We start from the raw sequence: 22,243 nt of genomic DNA on the forward strand, positions 1-22,243 counted from the left end.
AGAAGGAGGGAGGAAGGGAGGGAGAAAAATAATGGTCACTTACAGGCAAAGGCTCGAAGTTTTCATCTACTAAGTGGTATTTTCCGGCACCAAAGAACACTTGCCTCATCACCACCTGGATGCCCATTCTGGCTGACAGGCCCAGCTTATCCAGCCACCTGGGGCAGAGCGAGAACACACTTTCTTCAGGCTTGGAAACAAATTCACTCAATTCTAATGACACACTTTCCTGATTCATTCATTTCATTCTGAGAAGAATGAAAAGGAAACCAGAAAAGTGGTATTAATGATCAAGAAGTCACTCAAAGGAAACGGTGATGAGCAGCCGTGGAATCCCCCCTCCACCCCTTCCCACCCTTCCCTGTGATGACAAATCCCAGAAGAAGATTAACACAGGAGAGGAGGCCCTTTCAGGGTAAGACAATGTCGACACAAGCAGAGTCAACGAGTGTCCACCCCATAGACAACTCTGCATCCCGTGGTGCCCCCTACCATGCGAGGGCGGAAGGAGCAGTGGCAGTGACGACAGGGACGTAAGCCGACTCACACCTCAACTGTCATGGCAGCCTCTCGTCCCTCCCCTCCTGTCCGTCTCTGATTATGCCCCGAACCTTTAGTTAACGGCAAGACAAACATCTCTGTTCTGGTCTCTGTTACTCATGTCCCTGTGAACATGAAGGATTTGTGCTTTATTCTGGGCTTACAAGAAAGAGGATGGGAGAGATGAGGATGAGAAAGGAGAGAAAAAAATCTCAATATGAGGATACGGAACTCCGGATTAAAAGACCAGTGGAGTTATCAGATGTATGGGGAACCCAGTGGTCTAAAGCAAGCAGATTTGGGGTGTTGGTGATGCGAGGATTTGATACATCTTTAAATTCTTTGAGAGTGCCTCTGGGTGACTCACAATTCAGGGTCTAAACTTCTCAGGAATCTGAATACAGGTAGGCGTATGGAGCATCTTCCCCAGAGCCAAAGCTCTAGATGCATCTCTGACACTGTGCTTCTTTAGGGTAAGGACTCCTTGGCATATTGATGCGCCACAATTAAAGAACAAAATGTCCACAGCCATTCATCCTTACAAGATGTCCAATGACCTTTATGAAATCATTTTCTTGCAAAATCCAGCAGGGATTTCAGGGCTCCACCCTGAAGCTGTCTTTGATTTACTTTTGGCTGAGGAATTACTTCATTTGAATAGAAGGATGGCCAATAGCTGCCATTTGGTCCCTTAGACCAGGGCTGCTCCACTCACATAAAGCCGGCAGCAAAGGTGTCAGACAGCAAGGGTGCTCCGCCTCCATACGCAGAGCTTGTTTCTCCTAACCACACCTTCTTGCCGGGCCTGGTCTTCTCAACCACCTATGAACAGGAAAGTCTCTATGGTAATTGCAAACAAGCTGGCCAGTTGCATGCTGAAGATGAGCAGCATTCAAAGCCTCACAGTCCCAGACCCATTCACCTTGTTTAGTTACAAAATATGGCCGGGCATAGTGGTTCACGCTTCACATCCCAGCACTTTGGGAGGCTGGGTAGGAAGATCGCTTGAGCCCAGGAGTTTGAGGCCAGTCTGGGCAACTAACTAGACCCTGTCTCTACAAAAAAAAAAATTAAAAATTAACCAGGCGTGATGGCATGTGCCTGCAGTCCCAGCTACTCCAGAGGCTGAGGAGGGAGGATCACTTGATCCTGGGAGGTTGAGGCTGCAGTGAGCTGTGATCAGGCCACTACACTGTGGCATGGGCAATAGAGCAAGATCCTGTCTCACAAAAATAATAAACAAAATATGTTTATAGTCATTTGGGTCTTGGGTAAATTTCTTTTATGGAACACTAGGATGTGGAAGGAATAGAAATCAACCCATTCTTATGGTCTATGATAGTTAATTCTACTAAGAGGCTACTGGAGGTGTTTTAAATTTTTAATCACACATGTGGGTGAGACGCAATGCTAAGGGGGAAGCAATGGTGACTAAGCCATAGTGCTTGTTCTGTAAAATTAGAAAAAGCATATAAAAATAACATATCTCCAGAATTCAGAACAAGCTAGGCTATAACATAATGACTCTGGTTTCGCATTAAACATTTTAAAAGACTATTACCTGGAAAACTTTTTGCACAGATAAAATAAAAGTGTCCAACACATCAGGGTTTAGAAAATCTTCTTTGGTAGCAATTCGTCCATTCAAATAGTAGCTAAATTATTCAGAAAAAAATAAGCTTTACTTTCTGTTTCTAGGCTAACTGCAGGCCTTGTTCTCCTTACTTCTCCCACCCACCTGTTATTTTATATTTAAGAAGGCAGATGTTCTACTAGGGAAAGATCAACTTGGAAGGGGGACGTGGGGAAGAGCCTATTCTATTTAAATAACTAGAGAAATCAGTTACTCTGTCTGGAGAAGACAGTCCCAAGTGCAGGCACTCCTGGATTACTCACTCTTTGACAAGAAATTGGGCTTAGTTGCTTATATGTTCCATTAATTAGCAGTGTATCTCGATCTTCACAGAATCCACCATATTATTTAAAATAAAGTATTTTGCTTTCTTAATACTAAAATGCTAGTACAGTGCTGCTTGAGACACCATTTGTTTCTGATTTGAACTATAGAGTCAACTGGCAGTTAAACAGAAATCATTTTTTGAAAGCTAGGAAATAAAGCTAGCCTTACTTTCCTAGTATTAAGACTGGGAGATGTACTTACTGGTGCCATGTAACTGAATCAATCACTTCTCCCCCAGTCTCCAGGAAACTAGAAAAAAAATCGATTATGTCAGCACTTAGTCATCACATGCACAAACTATATATATATATATATATATATATATATGCACAATGTATGCATGAGAGTTTAATTCCTGAGAAATGAGTCAGTTACTGCTTTAGGATTAGACAAACACAGATTTTCTAATCCTGATAGCAGATTTTCCCCTAGGGGCCATTTGCCTCAGAATCCTTGCTATTCTGGACCAGTCAACATTTCCTTTTTTGGTAAACATGTACTCAGGAGGCAAACTGTGTAACAACAAATGGACTACTGAGGATTTGCTACCGGAGAGGAATGTTTATTTTTAAGAAAAGCGTTTCTTCATCCTCTGGTTCCTACCTCTTCAGCATCTTGACAGTCCTTCTTCGAGGCTGACCAACGTCAGGACCATAGAGTTTTGCATTTTTGAAAGTGGACTTTCTTAGAAGTTTATGCAACTGAATAAAATCTTTTCCTAACTGCAATCCATCGATGAAAACGCCAGCCTTCTTATGGAAACTGTTAGGTTCTGAAAGAGCAATGGTCCAAATCATCACTTACCTAGAAAAGCTGTATTTAAAAGCAAACATCCAATAGCATATAAGAGCAATAAGACAGTTTCCAAATTACAAAAACTTAGAATTCAAAGTCAAGAAAAGTGAATCCCTAGTTATAAAAAGCATGTTCCAGAAAAACAAATATGTAAATTACATAACTGACATATGAGGGAGTATTAACCAATTTGAGGTTAATAATGGGGGTAGTAAACCAATGGATATTTGGGAAATAGTTTGTGTCCAGGATCTAATAACCTAATTTACATTTTTAGACAAAAGTTTAGGACCAGGCCTGTAATCTCAGCACTTTAGGAGGCCAAGACAAGAAGGAGACCAGAGGTCATGAGACCGAGACCAATCTGGGCAACAAAGCAAGACCCTATCTTTACAAAAAAAAAAAAAAAGAGGACCAGGCATGATGGCACACACCTGTAGTCCCAGCTATTTGGGAGCATATCTTGAGCCCAGGAAGTCAAGGCTGTGGTGAGAGCTATGATTGCACCACTGCTCTCCAGCCTGGGCAACAGAGCAAGACCATATCTCTTAAAAGAAAAAAAAAGAGTGCAAGAAGAAGACACATCATATTACTATATCCAATTTCTCATTTTACCTTTAGTTCCACTGGCTGATGTGTAGAAAAAGCATGATGTGTTTTGAATAAATTTGGTTAATCATGAACACTTCAGTTTGAATTTATAAGTGCTGACCAGGTGGCTTATGCCTATAATCCCAGCATTCTGGGAGGCCGAGGCAGAAGGACTGCTTGAGGCCAGAAGTTTAAGATCAGCCTGAGCAAGCAAGCTATAGCAAGACCTTGTCTCTACAAAAAAAAATTTCTAAAAAGAGTCAGGCACAGTGGCACACATCTGTAGTCCCAGCTACTTGGGGGGCTCAAGTGGAAAGATTGCCTGAGCCCAGGAGTTGGAGGCTGCAGTGAGCCGTGATTGTGCCACTGCACTCCAGCCTGGGTGACAGAATGAGACCTCAACTCAAAACACTTAAAAAAAAAGAATGTGTAAGTTCTTTGCAAAAAACAGTGAAGAAGGAGACAACAGGAGCCTGACCCAGGCAGGACCCGAGATTGGTCAGGTCTAGATGCCATAAGCAGGCACCAAAGGTCGAGACAGGGTTGCTGAGATCAACTGGCAAGTTGGGAGACTGAGAAAGGGTGGGAAGAGTGGAAGCACATGAAATGCCACGCCACAGTCTCGCTGACTCCAGCCTGCTGAATAGAAGAGGGTTAAGTGGCTCTGGAGATCTCCAGGGAGCCTGGAGGCTGGGAAGGCAGCTGGCTCCCACGGGTTTTTTTCACCTCAAATGGAACATTAACCAGTAGCAGTAGCAGGCTCTGGGACAGATACCATGTGTGTCTTTTGCCATGTGTGCCTCCGAATGTTACACTGTTGTGCACACACACACACATGTATGTGTGTGTGTATATATGTGTGTGTGTGTGTATATATGTGTATATATATATATATTTTTTGAGTCAGGGTCTCACTCTGTCACCCCAGCTGGAGTGCAGTGGCACACCCACGGCCGCCACAGCCTTGACCTGCTGGGCTCAGGTGATCCTTCTGCCTCAGTCTCCCAAATAGCTTAAACTACAGGTGTGCACCACCACGCCTGGCCAATTTCTTGATTTATTGTAGAGATGAGGTCTCGCCAAGTTTCCCAGGCTGATCTTGAACCCCTGGGCTCAGGGAATCCTCTCTCCTTGGCTTCTCTAAGTGCTGGGATTCCAGGCATGAGCCACCATGCCTGGCCTTGTAATTGCTGATATTAAAAAGCACATCACAGATAGGAAGAAGGAATGAGATTAGCGAGTCTCCTCATGAATGACATGTCCCCAGGCACTTACCATTGCCTAATTCCCAGGAAATGTTGTACCTCTGGGAAGAGCAGTAGTCCAGCAACAGGTGGGCATTGGAACTGTTCCACTGCAAATCTGCTGTTCTCAGGAGTGCATTGAGGCCGAAGATCAAGTTCAGTCCTGAGCAATTCGCAAAAGCATATAGCATATCTACTGAGCTTCCTGAAAGAAAAATGTTGCAGCTTTATGGCTGGGTCGGCACCACAGCAAAGAGGGCCTCCAGATGTGCTCTTCACAATAAGTTACTTTTTTTGTGCCAGGTGTGGTGGCTCATACCTGTAATCCCAGCACTTTGGGAAGTGGAGGCAAGAGGATGCCAGAGTCCAGGGGTTTAAGACCAGCCTGGGCAACTTGGCAAGACCTCATCTCTACAAAAGATCAAAAAATTAGCTGGGCATGGTGGTGCACACTTTTAGTTCCAACTACTTGGGAGGCTGAGGTGGGAGGATTGCCTAAGCCCAGCAGGTCAAGCTGCAGTAGCTGTGATTACGCCACTGCACTCCAGCCTGGGTGACAGAATGAGACTCTGACGCAAAAGAATTTTAAAAATAAAAAAATGAAATTATTCTTTCTTTTGTTAAATGGAAGGAAATCTACTCTAACAAGAGACTGGAATTATGTCTAAGGGACAACTAAATTGGACAGGCAAATTAAAAAAAACCAATCTGACATCATTTGCTTCAGTTGTTGAATGGAGCCCCCAAGGCAGGTGCTAGAAGCTCTGGTCTGGAAGCAGGCTTTGTCCACATGACATCAGGTGAGCTGGGGAAACCACCACTTGTGGCTCAGTGCTTGACATGCACAGCCAGACTGTCACTGGTCAGCACAATCCCCGCTCTTAAATCTGAATATCTCTCCTCCCGAACTCAGCTACAAAATATCTTGGTAATTTTAATTGTATCTAAAACAATCTTTTAAGACTCCATGTATACGGTTTATTAATTTAAATATATAGCATTTTACATTAAAAAATCGGCCTAGGCTATCAGATTGTGGCTTCCAAACTTTGTGCCACATCACCTCATGGAGCCATGGTGAGTTCATGGGTGTGGCTGTAGGATTGAACAAGCACAAACAGTTAATGCTGACCTTCGGATAAATAATAAACAATTTCCAGTACATGTCCTCCGCCATGGTTCAGAAATACTTAACACGAAAGGAAGTACTGTTAGTTGTCTGAAAGTCAACTCTAGCCAGACAGTCCTACTCACAGAGGCACTGCAGGGTCTTTCAAGATTGCAAGGAAAAACATCAACATCTATCAGGTAAGACCAGAATTATTAGGCTATCTAGACCTAACAATGTAATAATCAAATTGTAGGTATTTCTTTTAGCCCAGGTGTGCTGTGAAAACATTTCTGAGACATTAAGATGCCATTAATGTTTGGGATCTTCTCTATTCTGCTTTATTTTTATTTTTGTTTGAATAAAGACAGGGTCTCACTGTGTTGCCCAGGCCAGTCTCATACTCCTGAACTCCAGCAACCCTCCTGCATCAGCCTCCCACAATGCTGGGATTACAGGTGTGAGGCACCGTGCCTGGCCTATACTCTGCTTTTTTTTGAGTTGGAGTCTCACTCTGCCGCTCCCGGCCACTGCAGCCTCAACCTGCCGGGCTCCGGCAATCCTTTTGCCTCAGCCTTCCAAGTAGCTGGAACTACAGGCATGCTACCACGCCCGGCTAATTTTTGATTTATTGTAGAGATGAGGTCTCGCCAAGTTGCCCAGGTGGGTCTCGAACCCGCAGGCTCAGGCAATCCACTCACCTTGGCCTCCCAAGGCGCGGGATTACAGGCTGAGCCACTGAGCCCGGCTATACTCTGCTTTTTAACAATTAGGTAGTCTATAATCACTTTTTGAGAGTTGGTAACAATATAATTTCAAATGTTGTCTTGAAATCAGTTATTATATGCAAAGTAATTCCTTGCGATGTTCATGTATATTTAGAAGCATTTGTTTAAAAAGTAATTCACTCTTGAACTTGCCTAGTTAAAAAAAAAATCTCTATCTGGCAAACTTACACCCTGTCAAAAAGTGGCTTTGCTTTAGTTTTGTTTCTAAGTCTTCAGCCTGAATTACTTGGATACTCACAGTTGTGAAAGCCTCAAGTTAATGTTGCCAATAAAGGACGCCATGCAGAAACAACTCCAGCAAGCTGCTTCAGCCACTGCAGCCTAGACCAGTTGGGCTCTGGTGAACCTTCTACCTCAGCCTCCCGAGTAGCTGGGATTACAGGCATGTGCCCCCATGCCTGGATAATTTTTTGATTTACTGTGGAGATAATGTCTCACCAGGTTGCCCAGGCTGATTTCAATCCTCTCACATTGACCTTCCAAAGTGCTGGGATGACAGGCAGAAGCCACTGTGCCCAGCCTGCTTTAAGTGTTCTGATATTTGCTGTGTCACCGACTTCCACAAACTGATGCCTTCCATCAAAGAATGCCAGACATTAGGGTTTGAAGAACTCCCTGGAGTTCTTCAACCCAGCATGCCACTGGACCGTAGAGTCATGGTTTACACTGAGCTTCTTCCAAGATTCCCCCCTCATTTTTCTGTGAGGAAACTGAGATCCAGACGAGTTACGTGCCTTGCTCAGCGTCACGTGGCTTTTGGAAGTCGTGCCATGACTAGAGGTGTTGCAAAGTTCATGGCTGCCTTAATCACAACTATATTGTAGGCTGCTATCTTGCAAAATCATGTTTTGATTGATTGTTTGATTGATTGATTGACTGAGTCAGAGTCTCTGACACCCAGGCTGGAGTGCAGTGGCATGATCTTGGTCACCACAGCCTTGACCTGCTGGGCTCTGGTGATCTTTCCACCTTAGCCTTCTGAGTAGCTGGGACTACGCCATGCCTTATTGCCCATGCTGGTCTCGAATCCCAAAGTGCTGGGATTACAGGCATGAGCTACCATGCCCAGCTGCAAAACCATGATTTAGAATGTGTCCTGGGTCAGGAATTCAAAGACTTGAACTCAGGTCCAGCTCTCCCACTTACAGACCATAGAACATGATTGGGGTCACGTCCTTACCCTGCAGGAGCCTCAGCTAAGGGACTACAGTCCTAGAACGGGCACCATCACACGCCTACCCCACAAAACCCAGGTTGAAATGAAACACGGAAACGGTCTGTGAATCATAAACAACCTCTGAAGATAGAAAGCACTGCTATTGCCGAGTCCCTTGACAAAGATTACAGCATCTTCCAAAAGCCTGGAATGTTTGCATTTTAAAGTATTTATTCAACTCATACTTAACTCTCCCTTGACTTCATTCTTCTAAATGCCCTTGGAATTTATGTAGCTTGAAACTCTACGATACATGCCCTATAATTCAATAAATAGCAGTATCTTCTAGAATAAAGGCTATCTAGGACTGAGTTCAAATCTATTCTTTAAAAAAACAAAGAGAGCGAGCCACACAGTCTACTCCCTCCCCTAAATAGAAAGAATAATAAGAAACTCACAACTCATTATCCTATTCCCAATCATTTTCCAAACTCTTATCTCTTACTGTTTGAGATAGCAGGAAAATCCTTGGAATGAGACATCCCAGATGACACATTTTTTATTTTTTATTTATTTATTTATTTATTTTTTGAGTTGGAGTCTCACTCTGTCGCCCAGACTGGAGTGCAGTGGCCGCTCCTGGCCACCGCAGCCTTGACCTGCTGGGCTCCGGCGATCCTTCCGCCTCAGCCTTCCGAGTAGCCGGAGTTACAGGCATGCGCTACCACGCCCGGCTGATTTTTTTTATTTATTGTAGAGATGAGGTCTCGCTGCCCAGGTGGGTCTCGAACCCACGGGCTCAGGCAATCCACTCACCTCAGCCTCCCAAAGGCGTGGGATTACAGGCTGAGCCACCAAGCCCGGCTTGGATGACACATTTTTAAAAAATGGTAGCCGGTCATGGTGACATGTATCTGTAATCCTAGCTATTTGGGAGGCTGAAGCAAGAGGATTGCTTGAACCCAGGAGTTTAATACTGCAGTGAGCCATGATCATGCCGCTGCACTCAAGCCTGGACGACAGAGTGAGATCCTGTTTCTAAAAAAATAAATAAAAGAAAAGCAGACTCTTTCCAGTGCGTTCTGCCATGTAAGTTTACATAAGAGTGTCTAGCCTCGAGGGTGGGACTGGGTGCTGGAGGTGGAAGAGTGGAATGAGGAGGAAGAGAGGTGGATAAGAAGGTGAGCAAGAAACTGGCTCATTAGGATGATTGTTTTAATAAGGGAGAGCTACTCCCAGCATGACATCTGATACAGTGCTTCCTCTTCCTGTCCAAACAGGTTTACGATGTGAGTCTATGTTCTCATGACACATGTTTTTGTCATCTTCTAATTAAGTGGAACACACCACCCATGGGAATCTGTATTAGAAAACTTACCTCTGTCTTCTGGGACACCTATTTTCAGGCCATTAGCTAGGCAATTCACATGTCCTAGCCACCACAGACCTGTTCTTCCTTCGTGGGATGCCCCCGTGACACTCAGCCATGACGACCCTCAGCGACAGAACAATGTGTGGAAACCCCAACTGGCTTCTGAGACACTTGTCTCTATAACGAGTAGGTGCCTGGACAGTAGAGTTCTATCTATGTTTCCATGACATGTCCATGAATGTGGGAAATGTCAAGCCACAAGTCAAATGTTTCCAAATACAAATAAAACATCTGCATTTGTCACTAATTTGAGTATTGCCAACATGGTGGCTGGAGTTAGACGAACCCAGCTGCATAGTTAGCAAAGGCAGGCATTTTCCCTGGTGTGGGGCTGCGAAGACCAGGTCCTAGGGACAGGCAATGACATTGGACACCCGTCATCCTGGCAACACAAAGATGGTGTAAGGCAGCACACCTATTTTTAGAAATTGACGATAAATTGGTATGCTTAATATGACCCCAAGAAACTGGGGGGGGGGGGGCAGAATCCATGAGTTACCTAATGCCATGGGTCTTCTCCCACAGGCCTGTATTATAATGACTTATTACAAATGTGACCTTATGATTGTGGTTCTGGTACTGTCTGTCATTCCCTTAATGGGATCTGAAATGGCCCTGCCTTATTGCATATTCCATTAAAGTGAGAGTAGCTTTACTCCCCTTAAAAATGCAAAAAATAGTTTAAAGACTACATCAGCTATTAGCATATAAGCTATTAATGTGATACATTCTCATGTGTCACATTTTTTTTGTACCTCATAAATAAAAAATATATATATATATAAATTTAAAATCCATCTGATTCCCTGAACTTCAGGTGGTATACAGTAAAAATCTTACAAAGATAAATAATTTATTTTAAATAATGTAAATTTATTTTAAATTATGCTGACCAGCCCAAATAAATACAGTAACTTCAAGATAATTTATTTTTTCAAAAGTCAAAAGCAGTTTTGGAGGGCCTGATCAGGTTATTTTCTTAACTGAGATCTGGGTAATGTCATCCCTTGGTGGGTTATAGAACATCAACTTTCAGCCGGGCTCGGTGGCTCATGTCTGTAATCTCAGCACTTTGAGAGGCCAAAGTAAGAGGATTGCCTGAGTCCAGGGGTTTGAGACCAACCTGAGGCAACCTGACAAGACCTCATCTCTACAAAAATTCAAAAAATTAGCTGGATGTGGTGGCACACACCTATAGTTCCAGCTACTTGGAAGACTGAGGTGGAAGGATTGCCTGAGCCCAGCACGTCAAAGATGAGGTGGCCATGACTCTGACTCAAAAAAAAAAAAAAATCTACAATGACCATGTATGTACCTGATCTTGATTGCATCCCACATTTTAAAAATAAAATAAAACAACTTTCAGATGGAAATATAGCTAACAGTTAATCAGAATTGCTTGTCTCACTTGCATTAAAGTCCTACGAGACAATGGCATCTCACTTTGAAGAATGGAAAAGGGTTTCCGTGGATGGAAGTGCGTTCCTGGCTTGCTGAGCCAGTCCTGTGTCTGCAAAGCCACAGAGGAAAGAACAAGAGACAGGTGCTGGTGGCCAAGGCTGTCTGGTCTGACTCAAGATGCCTCTGCTTGATACTATCAACCAGTTTGCACCGGGGGGGACTTCTGGGAGGGGCATGGACAGTGAGGTGTGAACTTTTAAAAAATTTTATCCCTTATACTTCTGCATTTTACTTTTTTTAGTTAGGGTCTTATTCTGTAGCTCAGGCTGGAGTAGCCCAACCCAGGCTCAGGTGATCTTTCTGCCTTAGCCTCCTGAATAGCTGTAACTACAGGTGTGTGCCACCACGCCTGGCTAATTTTTTGATTTTCTATAGAGATGGGGTCTTATCATGTTGCCCAGGCTGGTCTCAAACTCCTAGACACAAGCAGTCTTCCCAGCTCGGCCTCCCAAAGTGCTGGGATTACAGGCATGAGTCACTGTGCCTGGCCTGTATTTTACTTTTAAATGAGGAATATACTCATGTCTTCCTTGACTCTCCAGTTCTGAGCAGTGAAGGACATTATTAGATCATGGATGATTAATTTGTCTTTAAGTCTGCTGGCTACCACCCAAAGTTAGTTGAAAGAAAAAAACAAACAAACTTGGAAGTTTCAGGTATAGGATTCCCATCTGGAAAACTTCTGGGTATTATTCACTTTATATAACTGCTGTAGGGCTTAGGAGAGTCTAGCCCAAGTCCAACCCATCCAAACATTTTCGGGACAGGACCCCCTTCCAGTGCCTTCCACTTCTTACTTGAATAAGTGCTGTTCTTGAACTTCTTCTCATATTGTTCTCTGAGTAGCAACTGCTCCTGGATGGGCCATTCCAATTGTAACCTCTTCTCTACACCAGGAGGGATGGATCCAGATTTGCAAATATCTGCAAAAAGAAGAGATAGTTCAGAGGATCTATATTCACAGTGAGAAGGTTGGAATCCTATACACAATATTAGCTATTTCCATGACTAACACAGGATAACTATGCTTCTGGTTATAGGGCGTAAGGTGAGAGAAAGATGTATTCTGTTGCCATGTCAAATTTGCCAGTTTACCAATCACCACAAAAAAACAACCAAAGTGAAGATTTCCTAAGAAAATGAACATACACAGATACATTGGACATGACTTCAAGTTATTTAACAATTCAGGGCTGGGCACCATAGCTCATGACTATAATCTTAGCACTTTGGGAAGCCGAGGCAGGAGGATTGATTGAGCACAGGAATTCAAGACCAGCCTGGACAACATGGTGAGACCTTGGCATAGTGGTGCGTGCCTGCTGTCCTAGCTACTCAGGAAGCTGAGGTAGGAGGATTGCTGAAGTCCAAGAGTTCAAAGCTGCAGTAGCCGTGATCGTGCCACTGCACTCCAGCCTGGGTGACAGAGTAAGAGAGTAAGACCTTGACTTAAAAAAAAAAATCCAGCTGGGCTCGGTGGCTCAGCCTGTAATCCCACGCCTTTGGGAGGCTGAGGTGAGTGGATTGCCTGAGCCCGCGGGTTCGAGACCCACCTGGGCAGCGAGACCTCATCTCTACAATAGATCAAAAAATCAGCTGGGTGTGGTAGCGCATGCCTGTAATTCCGGCTACTCGGAAGGCTGAGGCGGAAGGATCGCCAGAGCCCAGCAGGTCGAGGCTGCGGTGGCTGGGAGCGGCCACTGCACTCCAGTCTGGTAACAGAGTGAGACTCCAACTCAAAAAAAAAAAAATCCAAACAATAACAACAAAAAACAATTTAGAAGGCTCCTCAGAAACCTGAAATGACCAGAGATCCCTAATGAAAAAAACAATTCAGCTCTCTTAAGGTTCACTTTCAAAATACACAGAAATGTGCTGGGTGCAGTAGCTCACATCTGTAGTCCTTAGCACTTTGGGAGGCCAAGGATTGGCCTTGTAAACAATTGCCTGAAAACAGGAATTCAAGACCAGCCTGGGCAACTTGGTGAGATCTTGTCTCTATAGTAAATAAAAAAATTAGCCGGTAGTAGTGGCACATGCCAGTGGCTCCAGCCATTTGGAAGGCAGGATTGCCTAAGTCCAGTAGGTCGAGGCTGTGGTTGCCATTAGTGTGTCACTGTACTCCAGCCTGGGTGACAGAGTGAGACTTTGACTCCAAAAAAAAAAAAAACAAACACAGGAATGTGCTTTGCATGGACTATATTTGCATTGTGGTGATTGCCTGTTGCCTCATGGAAGGGAAGACAAATATCACTGACTTTTTCCCCTTTGAATTTGGTGCCATCAAAACTTCTGGAACCACAAGGTGTGCCCTTGGAAAGACCCATCACTCTCCCGTCAACCAGATAATTTATCTTAAGACAGCAGGGTCACTGGAGCTCTGCCAGGGTTGGCCACGTGGCCCAGGACTTCTTCTCTGGAAGCTGTGCACCGTGATCTGTAGATGGTCGGTGCCTCCCCCATCCCTATGCTCCCAAGGGACGTGTCAGAGGAAATGGATCATTCCACTGACCCCCACATCAGGATGAAAAAACCTGATGAGCACAGGACAGTTTCCTGTTTAAACTCATGAGGCCTCCTGGACATATAACTGGTGGGAAACGGCCACATCTACACATCGACTTTTCTGACCTACTCTTCACAGAGAACCTTTGTGCCTTTTTTCTAGTTCCTGTTCTGTCGATTAGTGATGAAGTGTTCTAAATACTTCCTAACTGGAAAAAATAAACAGAAGGAAAGTCTGTAATGTATGAAATAATTACATATTCCTCATGAAATATACATTAGACACACATGACCATAATACATTGACGGGCACAATCTTTTTAGTAATTAAAAAAAATTTAATTAATTTTTTGTAGAGATGGCGTCTCACTATGTTGCCCAGGCTGGTCTAGGACTCCTGGGCTCAAAAGATCCTCTCACCTTGGCCTCCAAAGCTCTGAGATTACTGATGTGAGCCACTGCACCTGGCCTAGCTATTGTTAAGACAATGACCTGACTTCCATTTGATGTGTGACAGCACTTCTGAAAATGGTTCCCTAGAGCAGGTTTCTCAGGTGAAGCCCATAGACATCCAACATCAGATCACATGACAAGGCTGCTAAAATTGGAATCTAAGACTGCAGCCCAGAAGTCTAAACATTCAAACTCTCAGGTGGTTATGGATAGTCGGTAAAACTTGAGAACCACTGCCCAGAAAGTCAAGTCTCCAAACCTGCTCTTAGAAGGAGAGTATATCTCCTGCTTGTCCTGCTGTCCTTTCTCTCTCCTTTCTCCATTTCCATCTCTCTCTCTCTCATTCCTCCGTCTCTCTGCAATTGTTCAGTCACAGTTCCCTGTAACCTCAAACTCCTGGCCTGAAATGATCCTCCCACCTCAGCCTCTGGAGTAGCTGGGACTACACGGCGCACCATCATGCCCGGCTAATTCCTGCTGTTACACCTTTCACCCCTCTTCTACTTCTGGCATACATGTGCTTCAGTCTATTGCTGTGTCTTCAACTGGAAATACTCTCTTCAGTTTAACGCATTTTACCCACGTGCACCCTCCACCAGCTCTGTCCTTCAGCTACAATCACTAGTTCCAGCACAATCAGCTCTCCATCATGCCTGGCACACGCCTTCCTTGGGTGTCTCACATTCATGAAGGCAGCATAGTGAGGATACCCGCCCACGACTTCCTCCTTTTGTTCAGGTGGCTCCATGGGTCAGCTGGGGGCCTAACCTCACTAATTGATAGGTGTGAGCACCAACAGGTTTCTCTAAATATTCTCATGACTGACTTGAGTTAATTAAAATAGACAGTTCATATTTTTTTTTAAGTCTCACTGTTGTTGTCTTGAGATTGCCAGTAACTTCTCTCTTCCAAGGTGGGTTCCTTCTTAGGATTGAAAATCAGGAAGTCTGTCTTGGTGCCACCGAATCTCAAGTACGCAGGAGACAAGCCTCTGGCCAAGGTACGAAGCTTTGGAGAACTGTCAGGAAGACAAGTAAGAAAGAACAATTTTTTTTTCCCCAAGACAATCCGGTCAAATATGTTACTTCTTGGCAGGCCTATGTCTTAACATCTAGCTGAGCAGACTTGGGGGGAGAAGTCAGTCTGTTTTAAAGGGGCATCATCTTCAATCTGAATCTTTCTAATTGCAGGATGTTCTTCCACACAACTGAAGGTCACTTGGTGCTCTAATTCTGGCAAGAGTTTATATTTTAACTCTGTAGGTAAAATATTGTTTGGTACTTAAAAGAAAAAAGATGCGACCGATGTGGTGGCTCATGCCCATCATCCCAGCACTTTGGGAGGCCGAGGCGGGAGGACTGTTTTAGTCCAGGAGTTCGAGGCTGCAGTGAGCCACAATCCGTGCCACTACACTCCAGCCTGGGAGACAGAGCGGGATCCTGACTCAAAAATAAATAAATAAATAACACTCACAACCTTTTATGATTAACAGAGGGAAAGAAGAGAAGGTGAACCTAGGGAAAGACAACTCTGTGTCTCTTTGAAAACTAGATTGTCCCAGGCAATGGGAACAGTCAAACCATCAGTGGTTGCCAGAGTTGGGGTGGGGTACAGGGAGGGAGGGGTGAGTAACGGAACACAGGATTTTTAGGGCACTGAAAATACTCTGTGTGATGCTATGATGGTGGACACATGTCATCACACATCTGTCCAAGCCCACAGAATGTACAACACCAAGAGTGAACTGTGACATGAACTGGACTTTGGATAATAATGATGAGTCACTGCAGGTTCATCATTTGGGACAGATATGCCACTCTGGGAGGGTGTTGATAACAGGGAGTCTGTATATGGGAATGGGGGAATATGGGAAGTCTCTGTATCTTCCTGTCAGTTGTGCTGTGAAGCTAAAACTGTCGCCCGGGCTGGAGTGCAGTGACATGATCACAGATACCATAGCCTCGACCTGCTGAGCTTAGGTGATCCTTCTGCCTCAGCCTCCCGAGTAGCTGGGACTACAGGTGTGTACCACCACACTCAGCTAATTTTTTTATTTATTGTAGAGATGAGGTATTGCCAAGTTGCCCAGGCTGGTTCAGCTAACAATTTTTTTTTTTTAAATAGAGATGAGGTCTTGCTATGCTGCCGAGGCTAGAACTGGACTCGAACTCCTGAACCCAAGCAATCCTCCCACCTCGGCCTCCCAAAGTGCTGGGACTATAGGCATGAGCCACTGTGCCCAGCCAGGGTTTTTTAAAAAGTGGAGACTGAGAAAGGCAGGGAAATGAAGAGTTATGGGATGAGACTAAGGGCCAAGGGGGCCTAGAGATCACACATTTCTGGTGCAGCGTCTGTCTCTGTGACTGGGAGACAGCCTGCTCCCTCCTCTCCGAGAGCTCAGCAGCCCAGTTACACAGGGTGGCCACTAAGCCTGGAAGCAGAGGAAATGTGTAAATGGCTTATTAAGATGCATTAACATTCATAATCAAGTAATATTTTTTCATTTCCAGATTCGGGGCTGCTCAAAGAGAGAAAATACAGTTGGACCAAGACAGATTTGGAGTTTTGGCAGGAAGAACAAGATGGCCTGTGTGAGGATCAAGAAGCCCAAGTCAGATGTGGGGGAAGGCGAGCAGGCAGAAAGCTGTTCACTGAGGGTGTTTAAGATGAGTGTGATGGGAACCACAGAGCAAAAGAACTGAGAAGGTACAAAGCTGCGGCCCACGGATGGGAGGCTTGAATTTGAGATTTCAGGTGCTGAAAGGCTCTTAGTGTTGAAAACAGTTGAAGCACTGTCAAGGAATTGGGTGGTTGAAATGGAAGGACACAGTGAGTGTTGATAAGCCAGAAAAAAAATGCCCTGCTCGCTAGTGTTTGCCAATTTCCGTGACATGAATATTCTCCCCATGGCTAATTCAATCCCATGTGATGTCACTGAATGCAAGAGTTGAGAAGAAATGCATACAAACTGGTGCAAGCTGGTGCCACTATAACATTGAGTGGAGATGACCAAAGAATGTGGGCCAGGCATGGAGGCTCATGCCTATAATCCCAGCACTTTGGGAGGCAGAGGCAAGAGGATTGCCTGAGACCAGGGGTTCAAGACCAGCTTGGGCAACTTGCTCATCTCTACAATAAATACAAAAATCAGCAGGGCATGGTGGTGCACACCTGCAATCTGAGCATTTTGGGAGGCTGAGGTGGTAGGAGGATCACTTGAGCCCAGAAGGGGGTGGAGGTGGAATCAGAGTTCTTTCTTTCTTTTTTTGACTTGGAGGCTCACTCTATTGCCCAGGCTGGAGTGCAGAATGGCATGATCACAACTCACTGCAGCCTCGACCTCCTGGGCTCGGGCAATCTTTCTGCCTCAGTTTCCCGAGTAGGTGGGACGACAGGAGCAAGCCACTACACCTGGCTATTTTTAAATTTTTTTTGTAGTTGCAAGGTCTCGCTATGTTGCCCAGGTTGGTCTTGAACTCCTGGGCTCAAGCAATCCTCCCACCTCAGCCTCTCAAAGTGCTGGGATGACAGGCGTGAGGCACTGTGCCCAGACTGGCTGTGGATACTTCTGTCATCATAGGTACAAGGAAGGCCTCTGGCTCTTTCCCACACTGGGAGGCCAAGCCTGTGTTTAACACTAGCAGCAAGTGCTTTTCCGAATATGAAAAGCAACTGTGTCAAGAAAGATGCACGAATCTCATCACTGAAAGTTAGTGTTTATCGAATGGGCAAAGAGACAGACACTGCTGGAAAGAATAAGCCACCGCTGTAATGGTGAGCACCAGTGCCTTCTCACTGCCACTGCTGTTCATGCCACTTTGTGGGCCGATGCTCTCTGCTGCTGACTCAGCACCATACGTTTCCACCTTGAGTTAGTAAACTGTGTTTGTGCATCTTGGCTGAAATGTGGAGCCGCGCTGTCCAATACCTGTGAGCACTTGAAAAGTAGTCAGTCTGAGAACTGCTGTAAGGACACAATACACACACCAGACCTTGGAGACTTGGTTCAAGGAAAGGAGTGTTCAATATCTCGTTAATATTTTTACACTACTTACATGTTAAAATGATAAAAAACTAAAATGAGCTTTAGTTTTCGTTATTAAAATTAACTGCACTTACTTTTTTTCTTTTTTTAATATGGCTCTGGGAAATTTAAAATTACACATGTGCCTTGCATATAAGCCTCATTTTTATTTTTATTTTTTGAGTTGGAGTCTCTGTCGCCTAGACTGGAAAGCAGTGGCCGCTCCTGGCCACCGCAGCCTCAACCTGCTGGGCTCCGGTGATCCTTCCGCCTCAGCCTTCCAAGTAGCCGGAATTACAGGCATGCGCTACCACGCCCGGCTGACTTATTTATTTATTTATTGTAGAGATGAGGTCTCACTGCCCAGGCAGGTCTCGAACCCGCGGGCTCAGGCAATTCACTCACCTCAGCCTCCCAACGGCGTGGGATTACAGGCTGAGCCACCAAGCCCGGCTAAGCCTCATATTATATATACATATTTTCAGAGACAGAGTCTTGCTTTCTCAAACTGGAGTGCAGTGAGGAGCACAATCATAGCTCACTGCAGCCTTGACCTCTTTGCCTCAAGCAAAGCCTCCCAAGTAGCTGGAACTACAGGTGTGTGCCACCATGCCCAGCTACTTTTTTTTGGTAGAGAAGGGGTCTCACTAAGTTGCCCAGGCTAGTCTTGAACTTCTGGCCTCAAGTGATCCTCCTGCTTCAGCCTCCCAAAGTGCAGAGATTATAGCATGAGCTACTGCACCCGGCCAGAAGTAGTTTGATTGGTTTGCTGATTAATTCCATCTGGGAAGAGGACAAGTTAAAAAGATGCTTTTTTCCAATTCTAGGTTGTCCTATCACTGGCATTTCAGTTTTGTGAACTTTATGTTATCTGGCTGCAAATGTGAAAAACATCCCAAACAAACCCGTTTGCCATCGTGGGAAGTCAGAACGACTTCATAAGACTCCTTAAGCCTCTTGTGAAGCACCTTAGAGGTTTAGCCCTGATACTCCTCCTCTTGTGAGAATGCTTCTTTTCATTTTATCAACCTCTCACTTCATTTCTAGAATATCTTCTTCTGCCATATCTGTTTCTTTTTTAAAATATAAGCTGCTTTTCCTTTCTGTGTGTATTGTCTCTGTGACCAGAGTCTGGTTTCAAGCTGTGCTCTTTCTTTCCTTTCCTGCCTGGCTGGCCATGGCCAAGTTTTTCAATCTCCCTGAGGCTAAATATCTTCTCTTTTTTTTTTGAGTCAGTCTCACTCTGTCCACCAGACTAGAGTGTAGTGGCACAATCACAGCCACAGCAGCCTTTACCTGCTGGGTTCAGGTGATCCTCCCACCTCAGCCTTCCAAGTAGCTGGAATCACAGGCGCACACCATCACGCCTGGCTAATTTTTTGATTTATTGTACAAATGAGGTCTCACCAAGTTGCCCAGGCTGTTCTCAACCCCTGGCCTCAGGAAATCCTCCTGCCTGGACCTCCCAAAGGGCTGGGATGACAGGTGTGAGTCACCACGCACGGTCAATGTCTTGATTTTTAAAAGTGGAATGACAGTGCTTGCCTCGGTGTTGTAGCAAGGACTAAATGGATCAGCACCTAGAAGGTGCTTGGAGCAGGGCCAGGCACATGACAAGGGCTCGGGGAGTGTCAGCCATCTGTGTCCTCCTTTGCTTCCTCATTCCTCCAGCTTCTCACTCAGCTCTTGCTACCCTTGCCCACACACCCTCACTTTTGAGGAAGTGTCATAAAACGACAGCCATCTCCCCCTCCTTTGTGTGGGCAGACACCAAGCTGGGTGTTGCCTTCTGAGATGGCTGGGCCACTTGGGTTCAGTGCTAAGCATTCTGGGACATGGACCCTCTGATCCCAGCTTAGAAACTGGACAGTGGAGCTCCTGCCTCTTTCAGGGCTTGGCTGAGGATAGTCTGGATGTGCTTGTAGCTGCTTCTGGGGAGCAGGTATGGGAGACTGGCCTCTCCCAAAGAGAGGAACTGGCCAGACAGGAGCCAAGCCCGGAGAGAAGCATGTGTGGACAGGAACAAAAGCAGCTTTTATTTTTCAATCAGGGTCTCACTCTGTTGCCCAGGCTGGTGTGTAGTGGCATGATCATGGCGACTGCAGCCTTGATCTCCTGGGTTCTGGTGATCCTTCCACTTCAGCCTCCCAAGTAGCCAGGTAGTTTTTTCAATTTTTTTGGTAGAGACCAGGTCTTGCTGTGTTGCCCAGGTTGGTCTCGAACTCCTGGGCTCAAGCAATCCTCTTACCTCGACCTCCCAAAGTGTGGGATTACAGGCATAAGCTACCGTGCCCAGTCAAAAAAAAGTTTTCTCCATTGCATGCTATGCCTCTTGGTTTTTTCAAGATCTTCCAGTCTTCAACAAAAAGGTGGGGCTTAGGGGAAAGACATACTACTAGGGGAAACTGAGGGATGTGTTTAGAGACAACAAAGGCATCACTAACTGCAGACTGGAAGTGCTGTGTGCTGGAGTCTTCTAGTCAGCGGGGTGAGCCTGACTGCAGGTGGTCAGGCCTGGCCCTTGGAGGTCCCACTGCAGGGTTTCTCCTTGGGATCTGCTCCTCCAGGGAGGCATCTGTCCTTCTTGGGCAGGGGAAGGGGCATGTGCCAGCTGAACTGGATCCTCCCATTTGAGGACAATGGACACCCACTGCAGTTCTGGGTTCAGTGAGGCACTGCCTCCCTCCTCATTTAGGCCTGGGGTCCTCAGGCCTGGAGTCCTGTGGTCAATGGTCTTTTTTTTTTTTCAAGTAGGAGTCTCAATCTGTCACCCAGGCTGGAGTGCAGTGGCACAATCATGGCCACAGCAGCCTCAACCTGCTGGGCTCAGATGATCCTTCCACCTCAGCCTCCCGAGTAGCTGGAACCACAGGCATGCACCACCACGCCTGGCTAATTTTTTTACTTATTGTAGAGGCAAGATGCCCAGGCCGGTCTCGAGCCCCTGGACTCAGGCAATCCTCTCACCTCCGCCTCCCAAAGTGCTGGGATTATAGGTGTGAGCCACCATGTCCAGCTGGTCGAGGGTCTTTGGAGTAATCTCTTTATGCCCCAACCAGCTGCTGCCTGGTATCAACTTCTCTAAAGGGCAGGGCAAAAAGTGAGGACTCGTCCCCATCAGGAAGTTCTGGTGCCACTTGGGAAAAGATAGTGGTTAACTACGATTAAAGGAAACACATGGAGATGGGTGTGGTGGTTCATGCCTGTCATCCCAGCACTTTGGGAGGTCGAAGCGGGAGGATTGCTTGAGCCCAGGAGTTCAAGACCAACCTAGGCAACATAGTGAGATCTGTCTCTACAAAAAAATCAAAACGTCAGCTGGGTGTGGTGGCATGTACCTATAGTCCCAGCTACACGGGAGGCTGAGGTGGAAGGGTTGCCTGAGTCTAGGAGGCTGAGGCTGTGGTGAGCTGTGATCATGCCACTGCACTCCAGCCTAGGCAACAGAGTGAGACTCCTACAAGAAAGAAAGAAAGACATAGACAATCGGAGAATGGTTAGTACATAATCACCATTTCCCAGGAAGAAACAATTAGCTTAAACCTCAGATACTTTCTCTGAGGGAAACACCAGGCTAAGTACTTGCTACTTCCTCAAATTCTCTTTGCGTCCTTAGGGGGTGGGCTTTAAAAATTCCATTCTACAGATGAAGTCCAGGCTTGGAGTGGCCAAAACCATAAAAACACCAAGTCACCCCACTTTGCTGAGGTGGAGTCGAACAAGGGAGGGCTGTCAATCTCTACCCCATAGGCCGCCACGAAGTCAGCCATGGCAGTTGATAGTGTGCTCAGGAAGGGCAGCGGCAGGGCCTTGACCGCGGGGAGATAATGGTGAGATTCCCATCTGTCTGCTGGTTGCGACATGACCATCTCTGGGGGCTCCCATGGCTTAGATAAGTGGCCCAGAAGCCCGGGGTTGCCCCCACAGCTCCCTTCTGGTTAGCCTGGCTCATGGGGGGATGGGGGACAGGAAAACCCTGCACTGCGCCAGGCTCCTCCTTCCTCAGGTGAGAGCACAGCTCACAGCTGATAACAGCAGCCTGTTCCGGAGATGCCCTGAGTCTCTGCCTGGTCTCCTAGGCCTTGTTTATTTCTTATTTAGATTTTTGTTCTCGTCCCTTGAAGCCCTTTCCAGCTGACTTGTTTAAGAGATGGACCCTGACCCAAGCCTGGCTCTTCTATCTGTG

General features: G+C 45.8%; 1 protein-coding gene across 1 annotated transcript in view; it reads right to left on the reverse strand.

Moving 5' to 3' along the window:
- HPSE (heparanase) overlaps window positions 1-21,920 on the reverse strand; it is a 29,941-nt gene extending 8,021 nt beyond the window's left edge. The window contains exons 1-9 of the mRNA XM_008062864.2: window positions 21,757-21,920; window positions 14,906-15,051; window positions 11,873-11,998; window positions 5,162-5,335; window positions 3,104-3,272; window positions 2,702-2,749; window positions 2,102-2,195; window positions 1,256-1,362; window positions 44-158 (exon numbers count right to left, since the gene is read on the reverse strand). Of these exons, the coding sequence (XP_008061055.2) occupies window positions 44-158; window positions 1,256-1,362; window positions 2,102-2,195; window positions 2,702-2,749; window positions 3,104-3,272; window positions 5,162-5,335; window positions 11,873-11,998; window positions 14,906-15,051; window positions 21,757-21,920 (1,143 nt within the window). The remainder of the gene's footprint in view (window positions 1-43; window positions 159-1,255; window positions 1,363-2,101; window positions 2,196-2,701; window positions 2,750-3,103; window positions 3,273-5,161; window positions 5,336-11,872; window positions 11,999-14,905; window positions 15,052-21,756) is intronic.
- Window positions 21,921-22,243: the final 323 nt, after the last annotated feature.

This window comes from Carlito syrichta, unplaced genomic scaffold, assembly GCF_000164805.1.
Source record: "Carlito syrichta isolate Samal-C Ts95f unplaced genomic scaffold, Tarsius_syrichta-2.0.1 Scaffold305872, whole genome shotgun sequence".
NCBI lineage: Eukaryota > Metazoa > Chordata > Mammalia > Primates > Tarsiidae > Carlito > Carlito syrichta.